The sequence below is a fragment of the Lithobates pipiens genome, unplaced genomic scaffold (genome assembly GCF_037356315.1).
Source record: "Lithobates pipiens isolate NorthernLeopardFrog02 unplaced genomic scaffold, aLitPip1_a1.2 Scaffold_23, whole genome shotgun sequence".
Lineage (NCBI taxonomy): Eukaryota > Metazoa > Chordata > Amphibia > Anura > Ranidae > Lithobates > Lithobates pipiens.
In genome coordinates this window covers 70,252,608-70,271,921 of record NW_027507785.1, presented here as the reverse complement: position 1 = coordinate 70,271,921, position 19,314 = coordinate 70,252,608, and the positions used below count along the sequence as shown (strand labels likewise).

The 19,314-nt window shown below is 45.0% G+C and overlaps 1 protein-coding gene across 1 annotated transcript in view; it reads right to left on the bottom strand.

Moving 5' to 3' along the window:
- EIF4E3 (eukaryotic translation initiation factor 4E family member 3) overlaps positions 1-15,817 on the bottom strand; it is a 38,258-nt gene extending 22,441 nt beyond the window's left edge. Inside the window, exon 1 of the mRNA XM_077451835.1 lies at positions 14,736-15,817. Within this exon, the coding sequence (XP_077307961.1) occupies positions 14,736-14,974 (239 nt within the window). The 5' untranslated portion in view covers positions 14,975-15,817. The remainder of the gene's footprint in view (positions 1-14,735) is intronic.
- Positions 15,818-19,314: the final 3,497 nt, after the last annotated feature.

Below are 19,314 nucleotides of genomic sequence, written 5' to 3'. Positions count from 1 at the left end.
AGTACAGTGCTGCATGATGTAATTGACAAACTATCACAGCACTGAATAGCCTGGTAATGACGGGGTTTATAAAGGCTGCATTGACCTGGAGCTCATCTACATCTCAATAGGACATGATGCATCTGAAGAAAACAAAACATGAAACCCGGCCTGTGAACGGTCATCTATATTACTACATTTAAGTGAATAGGAATTTTCTGCCTTGTGCTTGGCTTGTATAAAATAAAGGAAGAGAGTCTACACGAGCTCAAAACAGGTCTGGTAGCCTCACAGGGGTACAGACTTGTGCCAAGTAGGACAGGGAGGAGGGGGCACAGGCACACATGTTCAGTGTGACTTCTCTGCAGGAAAAAAAAAAAAAAATAGCGCAAAGATCACAAAAAAGGTATCCAAACCTGCTCAAGTGATCTCCTCTACAGTGCATTCGTCCAGGGGGCATCTGCTGCCATAGACAAAAAGCTAATCTACAGACAGTTTAATGGATTTTCAAACTCATTTTGAAAAAGCTAGTTGCCATAGTGATGTCCCTGTTTGACTACTGTACACTAACACATAAAAGCACACAGGTCAACACCAGAGACTAGTCTAAAGCGGGGTCAGCAACCCCCTCTTATCCAGCTGGTTGCCATGAGGGATCTTCAGGATGGAGTTGGGGGAGGGGAGCCAGTAAATAGGCAATTTACCAACCCTGTGCCTTCTAACTGAAGAGCAAGTGATCAGTACCAATCACTCACTGGGTTGATTCATAACCGAATAGTAAACTGCTTGCTATGCTTCAATTTATGAACAGGAAGCTCTGTACAAAGCCAATTTCTGTTTGTTTATTCTGTGCAGCGGAGGCATTCTGTCTCAAAAGCGAGGACTTTAGGGGTCTGTTTAGACATTTTTCTAGATTTTCTTAATATTTGTGAGGCCTTGCTAGTTAAAGTGGACGTAAAGGCAAAACCCAACTCTAAATCCATTTCTAAATCTTAAATCCAAGCCCAATCTATTTAGCCCTAAAAAAAAAAAAAAAATAAATAATAAAAAAAAAAAACACACAAACACACTACCTACCTATTCTGAAGCTACTCTGGTCTCGAGCTGCACCCTGTTTGCAGGAGAAAGTGTACAAAATCAGAGAAATGCCTAGGAAGGGACATCAACTCTATGGGGTTTCTTTCGTCATCTGCCTCTGCCGACACCTCGGCTTGGGACTGAACCGGAAAAGCTACAGAATAGGCATGTTCATTACAACGCTAGAAAGATTAGGCTTAGAGTAGGTTTTTGCCTTTCGCGTCTCCTTTAAAGTGTTGTTCAGGTAGATCTCCACAACAGTCCTGAGACTTAAGCCTCGTAAACACTACAACTGTTGGCAGGGGATTGTCTGTTGACAGTTTGTTGTCCTAAAATCTTACCATTAGTACGCTCTTGACAACTGTTGTCCAACTTTTAGCCAACAATCATTGGAGGACAGGCTAGTAAATTTTCGGCAGATAACGGTTTGACATCAGCTTTTCACATGGTCAGTACACAAATCCACCACACAAAAGTCGAAAGTACAAACATGCATTCTCGGAATGCATGCTCAAAATTAGCAGAGGGGTCCAAAGGGTGGTGCTCAAGAGCTGAAATTCTTTGTAGTACGTCACCATGTCCATGTTTGTGGCACAACAATTGTGTACTGTTAGCATGCAAGAAAATATCCTGGCACATGCCCTTTTGACAAAAATCAGATGCTCGGTTGGTCAACAATCATACCATGTGTACAAGGCTTAAGGCTGGGTTCAAACTAGTGTGGTGCCAGAGATGGCATGGGAGTCACAGCATTGTGGTGTACATCCCATGGCATGCAAATTCAGCTATACAAACTGTACGCCTAAAATTGCATTTGCACCAAAATCATGCAGGACTTTCTGGTCCGCACTGGAAACTGATTGCACGGGTGTTCACACTGCAATCCGATTTGAGGTTTGCATTAACTTTACATTGAAACCCACAGCAGTTCCCAAAGAGCAGTGTGAACTGCCTGCAAGAGATGCGAGAACCCACAAAGGAATTGTGCTGGTTCCCACATCACCTAAGTAAACCGGGACTAACTTTTAGAAGAGGCCAGCATTGGAAGCCTCCACATTTCTCGTGACAGGCTTTTTTCTTAAAGACCCCATCTGGTGAAAGTACATTTTTGCAATTATACTAGGAAATGTGAAATTAAGCCTCCATCTTGTTTTTTTTTTAAACAGCTGACCAGGTCAAACTAAAGAGTGTCTAATCATTAAGTGCCGGTTCACACTAGCGCGATGCCAGACACCACATGTAATTCGCAGCGCACTGCTGTTCACATTACATGCGATGTCAGCCATACAGAAAGCATGGCTGATATCGCACCACATTCGGTCCAAACACGCACAGAACCCTTTTTTCTGTTCGGACCAGAATTGGATCGCATGTGTGTTCACACATATTCGATTCATGTCCGAACTGTCAGTTCGCAGTGCGATACGTGAGCTGAAATGGGGGTGTCGTTAACATAATGACACTCCCCAGCAGTTCGCATATGGCAGTGTGAACTGCCGTGCATGTCGGGAGCGATGCGGGAACCCACACATGATTCGCAGGGTTCTCACATCGTGCTAGTGTGAACCGGCACTAAAGAGCAAGGCCAAGCTGCTAGCAAAGTGATCTAAAGTTTTCTAACAGAACAATCGCCAATAGTTTACAGTCTAAATACCTAGCTAATTCTATGTAGTTGCCCCATAGTCTTCCAATGGTCTCTCACAAACACTGTTTGAAACAAGTAGTTAAAGAAATACACTAATCAAAATTGAATGTTTACCAGGCAAATACTAAATACTCTGCTGCCCTTCCTATCCACTGACTAATGGGTGACCTATTTCTAAAGAACATAATATACCAGCTACACTTGCAATAAAACCTAAAAATATTCTGTTCATTAATGTTAGTTAACTCTCATGCTTTTCTTGTACGGTTTTCCCCAAGAACAGAATTTTATGACACCTGGCCTAGACATAAACTTAAACAATGCACAAACAATATCTCTAGTGCAATTTGCATCCAGGCCAAATTAGCTGCTAGACCACAAAGCTAACCACTTTAAACGTGAACCTGGCCAAAAGCTAAGGCAACACTGGAATTCAGTTGCATTGTACCACCAAGCACCTGGGTGAATGTTCCAAGAACACACAGATGCTCGTCAAAATCATCTGAGCTGGACTTGCACATGTGCCAAGCACGCTCATCCCCCCACACTTCCATTGGAGCCCTGCTGGATTATAGGCCCAGGTTCAAACTCCTCTCCAAGTTGTCAAAATCAAGTGCCAAGCACTCAGTCGGTGGTAGAGGCTCTGGCAGGTGACTGCCAAATTAAAGGGCGCAGGGATTTAAAGTGACAAAAAAATTCTCCAAAATAATCTATACACATTTACCACTGCGATTTTATGCCTCCTTTAGCACCCAAACTGTTACTTCCCCCTCCCTTCTGTGTTTGGAATGAGTGGTGTGCATTTGTTGTGGTCCTGTACACTGCATATCCTATAGTTTCTGCAACAGAGGATTGCCATTTTCAGAAACACAAGGCAAGCAGTAAGGCACTGCAAAGGTTAATGCATAACCTCTAGTTTTAGAGCTATAAGGCTGGCCATAGCTTATACAATTTATATGTACCAAAACCATATGCGAGGCCAAACCCTTTCAATTTATATGCAATCAGGCAGGGCCTTGCACTACATAGTTGAAAGTAAATCTAAAGGAAATAGCTAAGAAAATTGTATGTGTGGCAAGCTTAATTTGTAACAAAGAAACTACATAGCCCACAATCCCTGGTTCCATCAGTCTAGTGCAGGTGAGAGCCAATTAGGTCTGACAGACAGAGCATGTGACCTAGAACAGAAGTTGTCTTGTCCCCTTGGTGATTATGGTCAGGCTAGCTGTAGCACACCAATGACAAAAGGGAATTCATGCCTTTAAGGCAGTGTTTCGCAAACTGTAGGAGAATTGCAGGTGTGCCGTGGGTTCATTCATGTTTGCCTGTCCCAGTGGTGGCTGCGCTGGTGCCACACCTTTGCCCACATAGTGCTGTCCGTCACTCACTGACTAAGTGTGCAGGCCTCACACAAACACTCATCTCTGCTGCCTGGCCACAAATTGGATTGGTTGATGTTCACCGCCACCATACCCAATCAAAACAATAAGGCTGCAGCCTGGCTGCCAGCAGTGTGCCAGGTGCTTCCAGCCAATGAGGTGCTGAGCATGGCGCACCTCAACATGACATCAATCCCTCCTCCAGTCCCACCCACAACAGAGGAGGCCACAGTCCCTGGCCGTCCCACAGTGTGGAGCTGGCGAGAATAGATGGGGATGAACAGACCAGTATGATTATATCAGCAGCAGTCTAGTGTGACCCCCAATATTATAGATCAGTGATATAAAATATTGGAAATCACACCAGACTGCTGCTTTTGTATATATTATGTTTACTGCTGACCACAAAAATTGTAAATTTTCAGGTGTGCCCTGAAAACTTAAGATTTTTGGTGTGCCGCAATACAAACAAATTTGCAAAAAACGGCTTTAAGCACTGTGAAGACCAGGGCTTGCTATATCCAAATAAGAATTTGCATGGAGTTTGTATATGTGGATTTCTCCAGAGTCATCTTGTATCGTATGACCCAAAACACTGGAAACTATGCAGTCTACAAATTGTGACTGTATAACGATCAGGCGTTCAGTTGGCCAGCTGTCATGTGAATGAATGTTAACAGTCTGTATACTGCAAATGATTTCGTAATAGGTCAGCGCGTCATAAAAAAGGTAAATATTGCAGATGCAGCAATGACTTTGGAAAGCTAGGACGGGATATTTTTAGACTCATGCATATTAAGAGAACACTGACATATGCCCACTACCTACCCTGGGCATGTCACTCCATGTGTTCGCAAACACTACTTCATTTTATAATAAACAGGATGTATACAAACCAAGATCATAAAACACCACATTTTACATGCAGACTATGGGTCTGCTTAAAGTGATTGTAAAGTTTTTGTAAAAACACGTTGTCTCCTCTGCAGTTGGTTTTGTACAGAGCAGCAGCGATCCTCTTCTCTGGTCCCTCTTTGCTGCTCCTGGCACCTCCCTCCTATTGAGTGCCCCCTCAGCCAGCAGCTTTCTATGGGGGCACCCAAGCCAAAGCTCAGCGTAGCCATTCAGATACAGAGCCCAAACCCTGCCCCACACCTTCCCCCCCAGAATGACTGACATGACAGCCAATGGCTTTAGACATTCACGAGCATTGCTGGAGAGAGAAGGGGCGCAGGTAAGCAATTAGGGGAGTGCTGGCATGGCTGCTACACAAAGAAAAATAAAAAACTGCCTTTACAACTCCTTTAATCAATACTAAAGAAATGGCAGACTAACCAGAGTGCACCCAAAGCGAAAGTGCAGTAAGGCCTCTTTCACACAGGCACCTCTGGCTTGCATATTCTGCTTGCTCAGCAGAGGATCGCTCAGCTGGGCAGAGGACAGGTCCAGTCCGCTGTGCAGAGTGGATGCAGTCCTGCTCTCCTATATGGGGAAATCAGGTGGAAATGGACCACCTATCCGTTTTCATTCAATCCCATCTGCCAGAGAGATGCAAAATAGGACCCCCAGCCATTTGGATTTTGTGGGCAGGTCCTCCAACAATTCATTGGCATCCAGGTAGGGACGTTTCCTGCAGAAAGTGGGGGTATGAAAGTTAATGCAGACTGGTCGCTAAAAGCTTTACCACTTGACCTCTAAGATTTACCCCCTTCATGACAAGGCCATTTTTTGCTAGAAATTTAGAATCCTCAAACTTTAGCAGTGGCCATAGAGAATAAAATGGTTGTTGCAATTTGTTTTTGTATAATGTGAAAAGTTATGCCATGAAAATAGTGATCTTTATGCCAAAAAAATAAAAAAATTCTAATTTTAGCCAGAAGCTCTATCCAAAAAAATAATATCATAAATTTAGGTCAATACATATTCTGCTACACATTGTAGCAAAAAAAATAAAAAATATGTGATTTACCGTGCAACAATCGTTGCAAAATAGCAGTGTGATTGGGGATGCCATTAGAAGTAATGGCACCACATATACCACATATTCATACTGCATTTTGCAATCATTTGAAATCATGGGGTGAAATTGCAGCGATTCCATCTGCGATCAAGTGCGAATACAGCCTTACTGGAGATAAGGTGGTAACAGAACCAGATAATCTACCAGTTCCTGCTTTACTCATTTTGGGGATACTTCCGCCATCTCTCCTGCTGCTACTTGATTATCCCATCAGTCAAAGCCATGCTCCTCTACCAAGATGTCCACCGCCACACAATGACATGGAACCCAGTCAACAATTCCTAGTGTTAAGACTTTGTCAGAACAGCTAGCTTTCATATTTGCTTGTGCTCTGAACCAAACAGAAAACCATCCAATGGCTGGTGTCATAACAGATCACATGTGCAGCACCATGGCAGTTGTAGATTAACCCGAGGCCAAGAAGGCTGCTTCCTTGGGTGAAAATGATAGAGGGTTTAATTCCACTTTAAAAGTGGGAGTAAACTCCCATGCATGATGTTTACCTCTAGGTAAACCTATAGGTACAGTAAATATCTCCTAAATGTGCACCATTTAGGGGATATTTACTTTAGATACAGCCAGTGATGTCTCCAGCACATGCACTCAGAATGGCACACCCATGCAGTTCCTTCAGAGTCCTATGCCTCCTGCGTGCATGTGTGATGTCATCAGGGCTCCGACCACTCGCATCCAGAGTCTGAACCCAGAAGGAAGACCGGGTGAAGATGGAAGCACCTTTAGTGGTGACAGTGCGCCACTGGAGGGCTTCATTCTAAGGCAAGTTTCACACAATGTGCTAGTATGTGATGTAGGCTTTTTTTTTTTTCTTCAAGCCAGCGCTTTACTACTGCTTTAAAGAGGAAGTAAACCCTGATGGGTTTATTTCCTCTTTCATTCCCTGCAAAGGCAAAGCATAATGGACTACTATGCATCGCATAGTAGTCCATTATGTGTCACTTACCTGACACAGGAGCCAGCGATGTCACCGCTGTCCCCTGTAGTCCGGCGCATCCATCTTTTCGGTGGGGTCTCGCTGCTCCGCCGCTGTTATTCAGCGAAGCCGCGATGACGTCACTCCCACGCATGCGCACGGGAGCCGACACGCGCGGCAGCTCCGTTGTTAGAAATGCCGCGCTCAGTGCGCCTGCGGTGCCTGTCTTCGGGCTAATATCTCCTAAACCGTATAGGTTTAGGAAATATTTCTTGGACCTACAGGTAAACCTTAATCTAGGCTTACCTGTAGGTCAAAGTGGTTTGTAAGGGTTTACAACCACTTAAAGCGGGGTTTTCTATTGCATCTCATCACAATTCTAACAGCTACTGCTAAAGCCTTGAAGGTGGAGGCACCCCCCATACACACCCAAAAATGAATTGGCTTTGATGCTCTTAGGGCTCGTTTACACTAACTTCAAAATATGGCATTGGGCACGCTTTTAAAGCACACACACCAATCAAAGCCTCGGTCACCAAATAAAATGTTAAGCTTAGTCCTATTCACACATTGGGTTTGATTGAAAAATTATACCCCATGTCACTTTAGCGGCGATTCAAAGCCTTCATAAAAGTCTATGACAAAAGCTCACTTTAAAGCGGGATTCCGCTCTTTTTTTATTTTTTTCTTACCTGTCTCACTGGTGGGCGAGTGCTACCTTCGATTGGCATCCACGTCCGGCGTTTATTTGACCCCCGGCGCGACGAATCTTTTCCTCAGGATGACTTATAAAAACCTGCCCTGGCATTTTCCATTTTAACTGTGGGCGTCTGAAGCCCACAGGCATTTACTTCCTGGTATATGATGACGTCTGGCTCCCAGCATGCTCCGCTCCATCTTGCACATGCTCAGTGAGAGCAGTGACAAGGAAAGAAAAACTTTCATTGTCCCCCATGGATTCTTGGGAAATTTCCCAGGGACCATTGCGAGGGCGATAGCCACGCCTACTCCCACGGGAGGACAACCAGGAAGTCAGCTGAAACATCAGAAATAAAAGGTAAGTAAATAATATTTTTTTTTTTCAGGGTTCGTTTAGGTAAGTATGCTATCTGTTGATTTTAATAACATGAACTTTCATTTTTAGGTACCAAACCACTTTAAGCACCCGACGCTATGGAGATGCCTTTCAGCTTCAGAGTCTGTTTCAGATATATTGCAGGTATAATATATCACACAGGGCATCTGCAAAGTATCATTAAAAAACACTTTTGTAGATTCTTACTTACCTAGGTGGATGCAGCATCAGACCACTTCCCCTCACCATCTCTCTTTATTGAGAACTGAGCCAAAGTCGATGGCTCGGCTCCCTGAGCGGAGCTGCTAACTTTCAATCCTCCACGCTCCCTGGAGCGCTGAGCTCTGGAAGGCTGGGGAGCGGCCATCCCAGCGGCTCGCTGAGACAGCCATCAGTCCAGGCAGCTGGCAGATCCAGACTTCTCAAATCAGGATAACGAGCTGCCTGGACTGATCCTGGTGACAGAGAGCGGACTTCAGACCTCTGCTGAAAATGGGTCACAGGAGTGCGAAACTAATTGCAATCCTGTGACCCAGAGGAGAAGCCCAGCCAAACAAGCTCAGGGTGTACTTTAAAGCTTCAAGAAAACACTAAAGCATCAAAATAGCATGTTGAAGCAGTAGCTTCAAAGCCCTTAAACAAAGATTTTCATAAAGACTTAGGCGATATGAATTTTTGTACTAGGTGCTCCTCCGTACTTATCCCAGAGTCCCAAAGACATGGTCATCAAGAAAAGAGGAGCTGCAGCCTATACTGTAAACTAGCCATTTCCCTTTCTGGACAGCTTGAACACATGCACTCTTTTAAAAAGCCCACAGCTTCCGACATCCCCTTAGATCAGCGTTTCTCAGGAGGTGCCATAAGCATGGGTTTCCTTGTCCTGGATCATGATTGAGTTCCACTGATTACCTGGAGGCACAGGTTTCCATCTTTGGATAAAGGCCTTGACTGGGTTATTGGTCGCAAGCTTATCTAGCTTGCCATTTTCTTTCTGGTTCCGGTGGAGTTATTGGCACGGATTTCATTTTCTATAATTATTTACGTTTCACTGATTTTTTTTGCCGCGATTCAAATTATTGTGGAAGAAGTTCTACCTTACACCATTTAGACTTATGAGTTTTATCTATAAAATTTTGTTTGCTTACACTTTTATCATTTGATTTTCAGTATCAAATTCGTGTATATTTGTATCCATGTCATTGGCTAATGTCTTATTTTTGATCAGTTTTGTTCACTTATTAGCGCTGCTACATTTTTTCCTATTTATCTTATTTGTGTATCTCACTTCTAGTGGCTGATATATAGATAGATATATATATATATATATATATATATATATATATATATATATATATATATATATATATATATATAGAGAGATATTATATATAGATATATAGAGATATAGATATATAGATAGATATATATATAGATAGATATATATATAGATATATAGATATATTTTATTTTTGTTTATTGCTTACCATGATTGAGTTGCCATTGTGCAGAAAAGGCCAGTTGCCAGCATAACCAATGATGCATAAGGGCAGGATGCACAGGCCAATTCATTGCAATGGCCATCCAAATCATGGCAATACATGATGCTGATCCAGGGCCACTCCCTGGCATTCAGGAGAGGATAGAAGTCTGCCTCCTCCAAACCATTTTCACTTCCTGCCCTTTGTCTTGCTGTTGAAGCCAAGGAGGAAGGGCTTTGCTGTTCTTGGGAAACAGATTGGGGGGCCTCTGAGGAGAAGTTAAATCAGTAATATCCCCACGTGCAAACATTGCAGTTTACCAATTCTCAGATGTGATGGCTGCATTCGTTTCTTTAGGCCCTTGTCATCTGGTGTTACAGCCAGTAAGCGTTTTTCAACAAAAAAGCTCTTGCATTTACATGGATAAGACAATTAAACACTGGCAGGGGTGTTTACAGTGATCAGCTTCAATGCAAAACCTTTATCCCAAAAGGAGAAAATAAAAGTTTGCTGTGATTATAGCGTATTAGTGGAAGCTCAGCTTTAATTTGTTACAATCTTGAAAATGTGATACTACATCCAACACTCGCCCTTCCACCAGAATGACAACGCTGCTATCCAATCTGTCACCTGTGCTTCATCCTGAGGGGTGACCGTATAATACAGGTGGTGCGTTACTGGCCAGACCACCAGATGGTTGAAAAGCTGCAAAATTACATTTTGGGTTTATAACACTTTGTCATCAAGGTGGTTAAGTGCATTATACCAGGCTTGTCACGAATAAACAAACTGTACATTTTAGGGTGCGGGGTCCCAAGAATTTGCACACATTTTAAAAAGGGTACCTAGACTGAAAAAGGTCAAGAAAAACTGCCTTTGATACAGAAGCAGAAAAAAAAAAAAAAAATAAAAAAAAAAAAAAAAAAGGTGACCTTGTTCAAATTTATTAGCCAAGACAAAATGAGGAAAAATTCTCATGGACAACTAAGGGCCCTGAAAGAAGCCACGTGTGAAAAACAATGCAAACTACAGCACCAGATACTGTTACAATATATGGTTGACAAAGGACTACCTTGTGCCAAAAATGGAAGAACTGAAAAAACAAAATACAACTGAATCAAGCACTGCTTTTGACAATGGAGCCTTGTAAAAAGGTGAAGCGATGATCACTTCATTTCCAGTCTTTGCATTACTGCATGCATGGTCATCCTTAAGCTGGCCATACAAACTACAGTCTGGCAGTACAACCTACCAACTATGCATTAGAGCCTGCCTAACTGGATATAAATAGAATTGTTTAGGTAGGTCTTCAGTTTTGTCAAGACCACTTTCACACCGAGGGCGTTTTGCAGGCGCTATAGTGTTAGAAATAGCGCCTGCAATCCACCCTCAAACTGCTGTTCCATTCACTCCAGCGTGAAAGCCAGAGGGCTTTCACACTGGAGCGGTGCGCGCTGGCAGGACGTCAAGCAAAGTCCTGCCAGCAGCTTCTTTGGAGCAGTGAAGTAGCAGTGTGTTTACCACTCCGCCACATTGAAATCAATGTGACAGTGCTGCATTACAGCCAGCAAAACGCTGCTATTGCAGCGTATTGTGGGCGGTTTTAACCCTTTCTCAGCCGCTAGCGGGGGTAAAAGCACCCCGCTAGCGGGTGAAATGCGCTGCAAATCCAAAGGTAAAACGCCACTAAAAATAGCAGCGTTTTGCCGCCAACGATATGGGCGACTTGGTGTGAAAGCAGTCTAAATCTGCTAAATATGGGTGTAACATGGTCTTAAAGATGGGGGGGGGCAGGGATAGCCTTTAAAAAAAACTGAAGGTTTATTACTTGAAGCATGTCCAGCAGCTGATTTAAACCAAGTCTGCAGCTTCTTTACATTGCTGTTTAAGCCAGTGCCATGATAGCACTTTTACAGCATCCTATAGAGCAGGGGTCTCCAAACTTACTAAAGGGCCAGTTTACTGGCTTTCAGAATTTAGGGGGGCCAACTGTGGCCATTGGGAGCAGAAATTGTCCAGGCAGAGTACACAATTCCCCATCTTTGTTGTGTCCTTGGGAGGAATCATGCCCACCTCCCCATTGTTGCGACCCTGGGAGGAATCGTGCCCACCCCCCCCATTGTTGCGACCCTGGGAGGAATCGTGCCCTATTGGTAGTGCCGGCAGATGAAATGTTGCCCCAACGGCCAGATAAAAGCAAGCAAAGGACCACATCCATGATGCAGTTTAAAGCCCACAAGCTAGAGAGCCACCCTTGTATGAAGGGACTAGTTGTGTCTCCCTACACTATGTGCATCAATAGAAACAAAAGCATAGGCTAGGATAGGCTTTAACTGCCCTCTAAGCTAACCGAGTGCCTTGTCCACTGTTAATATAGAAGTGATTAGACTGGAAGTTCAGGGAAGCAGCACTGGGAGAGTAGGAGCCAGCAGCATTGAGACCCAAGTGCTTGGGTAAGAGCTTTAATAGTTTACTGGGGAATGCATTTTTGTGCCAAGTGTGAAACTCAAAACACAAAGGCCCCTTTCACACTGAGGCATTTTTCAGGCGCTTTTGGGCTAAAAATAGCACCCGAAAAACCTTCCCTGTAGGCCCATCGTAAAAGCCTGAGCGCCTTCACACTGGGGCGACGCGCTTGACAGGAAATAAAGTCCTGCAAGCAGGATCTTTAAGAAGGGGGGTGAAGGAGCTGTGTATACACCACTCCTGCCCATTGAAATGAATGGGCACAATTGCCAAAGCACCGGCAAAGCGCAACAGTGCTACACGGGCACATTTAACCCTTTATTCGGCTGCTAGCGGGGGTTAAAAGCACCTGCTTCTGCAACTAGGAGTCTTCATGGGCTTTTTTTATACCTGGGAGGGGCTCAGCCAAGCCCACCCCCCCCCCATGCCTGAGCCAAGAGCAGATGGATTCCAGGAAGTAAATGCTACATGACTCTGCCCTTAATCAGGATGGACGTAGCGAGAAGCGTTAGGTTGACATTTTTCAAGGGATTGCTCAACAATATAAGTAGACATTGATAGAGGTGCTTGCTATGCATATTAAGACTTAAACTGCTTTTTCAGTTTGTGGTGTCCATACACAGTTGTGTTGCACTTTAACACCTTATAAAGCACAGCTATTATATATGACTCATGTGGCTTTGCTTGCAGTGTAAAGGGACAAAACATTTGCTGCAAAGTTTTTACAGCATGCTGGAAAAACCCTTTAGAAAATCCCTCTGATCAAATCAGAACTGGGACGGATCTGTCTTCAGTACCCAGATTTAGTGCAAACATTGAGAACATTGTGTGGCCAGCCTGGGCCCAACGGCTGGCAGAACAGTTAAATTGGCAAAGTTCTGAACACCGCGGCCAACTCAACTTTCCTGCTCTACTGGGTTGATGTCGAGTGCCGGTGTCAGGAATGTGAGAACAATTATGGAGTTTGCTCCAAGGAACTTTTAATTTGTTGCCCATTTGTAATTGTATACAATATAACCTCAGTGGTTTGTGTTCGTTAATTATTAACCGCATAGGGTGGGAAACATAAGGAAAGCTGGGGCTATAGATAGTGATGCTTGGAAACATGGTAACAAGAGACAATGAGAAGATGGTAAATCAAAAAGATACACAGCACTGGGACAGAGGTTGTGGCAGGGAAAGGGGGAGGTGGGACCGCATAAGAAGGTCACGGCAGGGGGGGGGGGGGGGGGGGTCTTGTGAATAAAGCTTCACATACAGGGACAGATAGCTGGCACACAGGACAGCAGAGCACATACAGAGATGGGGAGGGGGTCAGAGTGAAAGGGGACCATTTAGAGGGACTGAACAAGGGGCACAGGACAGAAAAAAAAAATAGCACAAAGATGGAGAGGCTACAATGAAAGAGGGGGGCACACTGGAGGGATTTCAGATAAGTAGTTGAAGGGTGGGGTGTCAGGAGAGAGGAATGTCAGGACAAAATAGGGGGTAGCACAGTCAAGGAGGGTATATCAGGACAGAGGCCAAAGAAGGGGGGGGGAACGCATCAAGGGTGCACAATACTCCATGTTCCTATGGCACACATTCCTGGATAAAGCTCTAGGAGATTTGGGTGCTGCCTCAACCAACTGGAAACTGGATCAGAAAGCCGCAACGAGGATATTTGCCAGCACAGGAAGTAGCGTCCAACGATATTTTTATTGAAGCGTGATCACATCACAGAACAGGTAGTGCAACATTTCAGAGTCACGCAGGACCCCTTCATCAGTTATGTGATGGCTTGATTAAGGGGGTGCAGCGTTACTCGGAAACATTACATTAGGGGGGGTTGCACAGTGGAGGGAAAGGGATATCAGGACATTGGGGGCACATTAGAGGAGGGATATCAGGACACAGAAGGAACACATTAGGCAGTTGCACAGTAGGGGAGAGGGGTACCTGGGGGGGGACACATTAGGAGAGAGGGGTACCTGGGGGGGGACACATTAGGAGAGAGGGGTACCTGGGGGGGGGGGGGACACATTAGGAGAGAGGGGTACCTGGGGGGGGGACACATTAGGAGAGAGGGGTACCTGGGGGGGGGACACACACACACACACATTAGGAGAGAGGGGTACCTGGGGGGGGACACACACACACACACATTAGGAGAGAGGGGTACCTGGGGGGGGACACACACATTAGGAGAGAGGGGTACCTGGGGGGGGGGGACACACACATTAGGAGAGAGGGGTACCTGGGGGGGGGGACACACACATTAGGAGAGAGGGGTACCTGGGGGGGGACCACACATTAGGAGAGAGGGGTACCTGGGGGGGGGGGACACACATTAGGAGAGGGGGGTACCTGGGGGGGGACACATTAGGAGAGAGGGGTACCTGGGGGGGGGGGGGACGACACATTAGGAGAGAGGGGTACCTGGGGGGGGGGGACACATTAGGAGAGAGGGGTACCTGGGGGGGGGGGGGACACATTAGGAGAGAGGGGTACCTGGGGGGGGACAACACATTAGGAGAGAGGGGTACCTGGGGGGGGGGGGGGACACATTAGGGGGTCGCACAGTGGGGGAAGGTAGAGCACCAGCCCAGTGTCTCGCACATCACGGAGCTCACCCACCATACACGTCACTGGAGGAAGGGATCCTCCGACCCCCCATCCCCCTCCCTTGTTCCCTTCCTCTGTTACCTGTCCAACCAGAAGGTCCATGTCGTGTGTAGCGGGATGCCCTCGCTCTCGGCCTCCTGCGGCAGCTCCAGGTTCCCCAACTCGCTCCGGTGGTTGTTGAGGCATAGCTGCTGCTCTTCGGCATCAGACTTGAGCCGCCGGTCCGCAGCCGCGGGGAGCGCCATCTTCCTGTGGACGCGCCGCTTTAGCTCCGCCCTCGCTGGCATCGTCATCACCCCGGCCGCCGCGTGCTGACTCATTTATCTGATGCTGCGCGCGGCCGCGGCAGCTATAGCAACACGGGCGTGTGACGTCACCGGCAAACAGACGATTGGCTCATCATTGCTTTGGCTACCTGAAAGACTCATTTAAAGGAGCAGTGAACGTGGAATGGAGTAAGCTAAATAAACCAAAAAAAATAAGTCCAATACACAAATGTAAACACAAACTGTGGAGTGATGTCCCAAATGATCAGACTTTAGGGCTCAGCCCTCGTTCACACTGGAGGCGGGTTTGAAATCGTTTTTAATTCAAACTGACATTTCAGTGCGAGTTCCGGGGGGGCGCGACTTAAAATACATCTGTGCGGGTTCATGCATAGATGTCTATTGATATTGCCCCAGAAGTCGCCAAAAGCATTGCAGGAACTACTTTTGGAAATCGATGCCACAAAGTCGGGAGCGCACCAATTGTGACAATGCCGTGTCTGGCGATAGGCTGCGATTTTGCATGCAATTTGACATGTCAAATCTCGCCGATGTGAACGTGTCGAAGACCCCTTTCACATGGGGTGGACTCCTTCAAGCGGATCTGCCTGCTAAGCGGGGGATCTTTCCACTGATCCCTGATGAGCAGGCGGATGACAGGTCCGTGTCCACTGCGCTTATGCAGAGCGGACACAACTCGCTGTTCTCTATGGGGCGGTTGGATGGAAACGGATCACCTGTCTATTTCCATTCGACTGTCATCTGATTTGTATGATGGATGTGGAACGGATCCCCATCCGTCTGTTTTTGGTGGCCCGGGTCGGATCAGTTTCCTGGCATGTGACATGTGTCCATTTACATCCACATAGAGAACAATGGGTGGTCCGATCGGGTCCGCCTGAAAAACGATCATGCAGACCTAACTGTAATGTATATATATATATATATATATATATATATATATATATATATATGTACTATATATATATATATATATATATATATATATATATATTTATGAGTCTACAGCAGGGATATGCAATTAGCAGACCTCCAGCCGTTGCTAAACTACAAGTCCCATCATGCCTCTGCCTCTGGCTGTCATGCTTGTGGCTCTAACAGTCTCGATATGCCTCATGGGAATTGTAGTTTTACAACAGCTGGAGGTCCACTAATTGCATATCCCTGGTCTAGAGGATGCCCTAATAAAATTTGAAGGCCTGGAATGTTTGGACTGAATCCAAGGAGATGGTGGCTTCCACCCTCATGTCCACCTAGCACTTCTAGTAGTATTTCCTTGGCAGTGGTTATGGCTCATTTCAGAGTGCCATAGGATCAATCCTCTTTGTATGTTATTTATTGTGCCTACAGTGGAGCAAATTAATTTGCCCTAGGGCATTGGTTACCATTTCAACTGTGTGTTTTGTGTTAAATTGTTTTGTTAGGTCACATTGTGTTTGTTTAAGCCCGGGTATGCAAAATAGGCTTTGTTTTGTATAAATGTACCATTTGGAATTCAATAGAAAAGAATTTACAAACAAAAAAAAAAAGCAGAGCTGTGAAGGTGATTGTAATATACAAGCACTGCTTGGGTCTCAGCTTGGGCTCAGACCGCACCTGGAAGGAAGTTGTTAATCCCATTGAATCAACAGGAAGCTGAATATGGCCATGCAGCCATATTAGGACAATGATGTATTAAGAATCATTGCCCCTTTGTGTACATACCGTTGCAGGGTGGGGAATGCCCTGGTTACAGTTGTTTGGACTTCTGTGGGTGGGGTTGAAAGCTTCCTTTTGGTACCCCAGTTCGGACCAAACTTGTGCTCCTCCTTATGCTGGCCTTACATGTATTGATGTGCATTTGAGAATATTCATACGAACATTTGTACAAAGATTCTTTATAGATTTAATGTTGGCCAAATGTTGTTGAAAAACCTGACTTGCTTTTAACATTTGATTTTATAATGAATGTAAAAAAAATTTCCATCCTGCTCCTTTAAATTGTGCTTGAAAATGAACCTCGATTTGACCCCACTAACAATTAAAAAAAGAAATGATGGTTCTTAAAGCGGAACTAAAGACTCTGTTCTTTTTAGCCAAGGAAGCTGTCATCTTACCTTCTGTATGATCTGCAACTGCCATGGAGATGCATATGTGATCAGTTATGATACCAGCCATTTGATGGTTTGACAGTTTGGTTGAGAACACAAGCAAATGTGACAGTTAGCCTTAACTGTCTTAACTGTTTTTTTAAACCGGTAAATCGATGGGTTTAGTTCTGCTTTAAAATGAAAAATGTCAAATTATAAGTGCAGCACTTGGTACGCAAACACATTTCCCAATCCCAAAATAGTCATATCCAATGTGTGCATTCAATGGTGCCAAGCCCTTTTGCAACACAAGTGAAAATGAAAAATTATAAATTTCCTCAGGGAAACACATTTCACACCACCAACATTGGAATATTCAATGTGTGCATAAAACTCTCCTATGTCAGAAACACATGTAGCATTATTCCCAAGTGTTATATAAATAATAATAAAAAAATTCTCCTTATGCCCACTGAGCTTGGTAGGGATCACCAAGGGGGGTGGGACAGAAACTGCAACATGCTGCTCATTGGTGCTCCATAAAGTGGTTGTAAAGGCTATTTTTATTTCAACAAAAAAAAATGCTATACTTACCTTACGACAGCGGTCAATTTTTCCACAAATCAACATTGTGGTCGATGTATACCGCCCAATGTTGTTTCCAGTGTTGTTCTGAATGCATGCTAACAGTCAGTACTGTCAGTGCGTATTGATACCTGATGCCTCTTCTGTAGTTTTGGCTCCTGTGAACTCAGAGGGAGGCGCCGGGAGTAGTGCAGAGTGCAGGAGGTGAAGGAGAGAACTTTCAATGGCAGCGCTGACCACAGACTGTGGGAGGAAGCATGGAGCTCAAGGACATGGCTGGATAAGGAGGTGAGATCCAATGATGAGTCTGTGTAAGGCAGCAGTGTGATGCAGAGTGCAGGGAGAGGGGGTGCAGAGAGCCAGAACATTGTGTGTATAAGGCAGCAGTCTGATTCAGGCAGATGGGGGCAGAGAGCTGGAGCATTGTGTGCATAAGGCATGACAATTTTTTGTTAGTGGTCCGCAGGATTTGAAATTGTGAGTTTAGTGGTCCGTGAGCTTCAAAATGTTGGCAACCACTGCCTTATGGTATTGCACAGGGTGGTCGCTTACCTCCCTCTTTGGTTGTCCTCCATATGCACTGTCTGCTCCTCCCAACTCCCAAGTGTCCCCAAAGCAAGCTGTTTTCAATGGGGGCACATGAGAGGGTGTGCTCTTGATCTGGGCTGTGTGCATCCATAGTCACACACAGGGTGGCTCGCCCACGCCCCTGATCCCTTCTCACAGGATTTGACTGACAGCAGTGGGAGCCTATGGCTCTCACTGCTCTCATTGTAGCCTGTGAGAATAGGAAGAGGGGAGAGAAGAGCTACAGCCAGGCACAGCACTGGATTTATAGAGGACCCAGGTAAGTGTTTAGGGGCTGGGGGCTAAGAAGGTGTGGGGGGGGGGGGGATTTTAATGCAGGGAATGCATTAAGCTAAAAAAATGGTCTAGGCTTAGAACCACTTTAAAGTGAAAGAAAATCTCAAATGTTGGGTTGTCACCAGAACAGAAATAGAGAGACACTAGTTCTGGTGACCCTGAGGACTGACAAGAGTGTCGTCACTCTAGAGGGATTTCCTCTCACTTTCTGTTTTGCCTATGGGACAAGAAGTTAAGAGAAATCTCCCCATGGAGATGCAGCTGGTGAAACTCTGACTGGGGTTTCAAGAGCTCATGCACAAAGGACGTTTTAAAAATGCCAGAGCTACAGTAGTGCTAAAAACGCCAGTTTTTTTTGTGTTCAGCCACGTATTTACATTAGCAGTACTGTGAGTTTTCCCAGCGTTTTTCGCATTTTCCTGCGTTTTTTGCGTTGGCGTTTTTGGTAATTTTTTCAGTAAAATGTAAAAACGCCTAAAAATGTCAAGCCGCGTTTTTTTTATTGCATTTTTCATTTTTACAGTTTGATTTTACTGCTCCTGGAAGCACAGGCTGTCGTTTTTTTTCTACTGCCCCTAAACACTTATGTCTCCAAACACCTCTGACAATTTATGTGTGCATGGACACATAGGCTAACATGGAGGAGCTTTTAGAGGCAATTTAAAAAAAAGTTAAACGCCCCTAACAGCAGCTGTAAAAACATCCTGTGTACATGAGCCCTAAACATTTTTTGCTTTATAAAAAAAAAATGCCTTTAGTTCTACTTTAGGCTTGGTTCACACTAGATGCGGGTGCAGGGCTGCATGTAATCACACACTTACCGGCACCCACAAAAAAAAAAGTATTCATTATTAA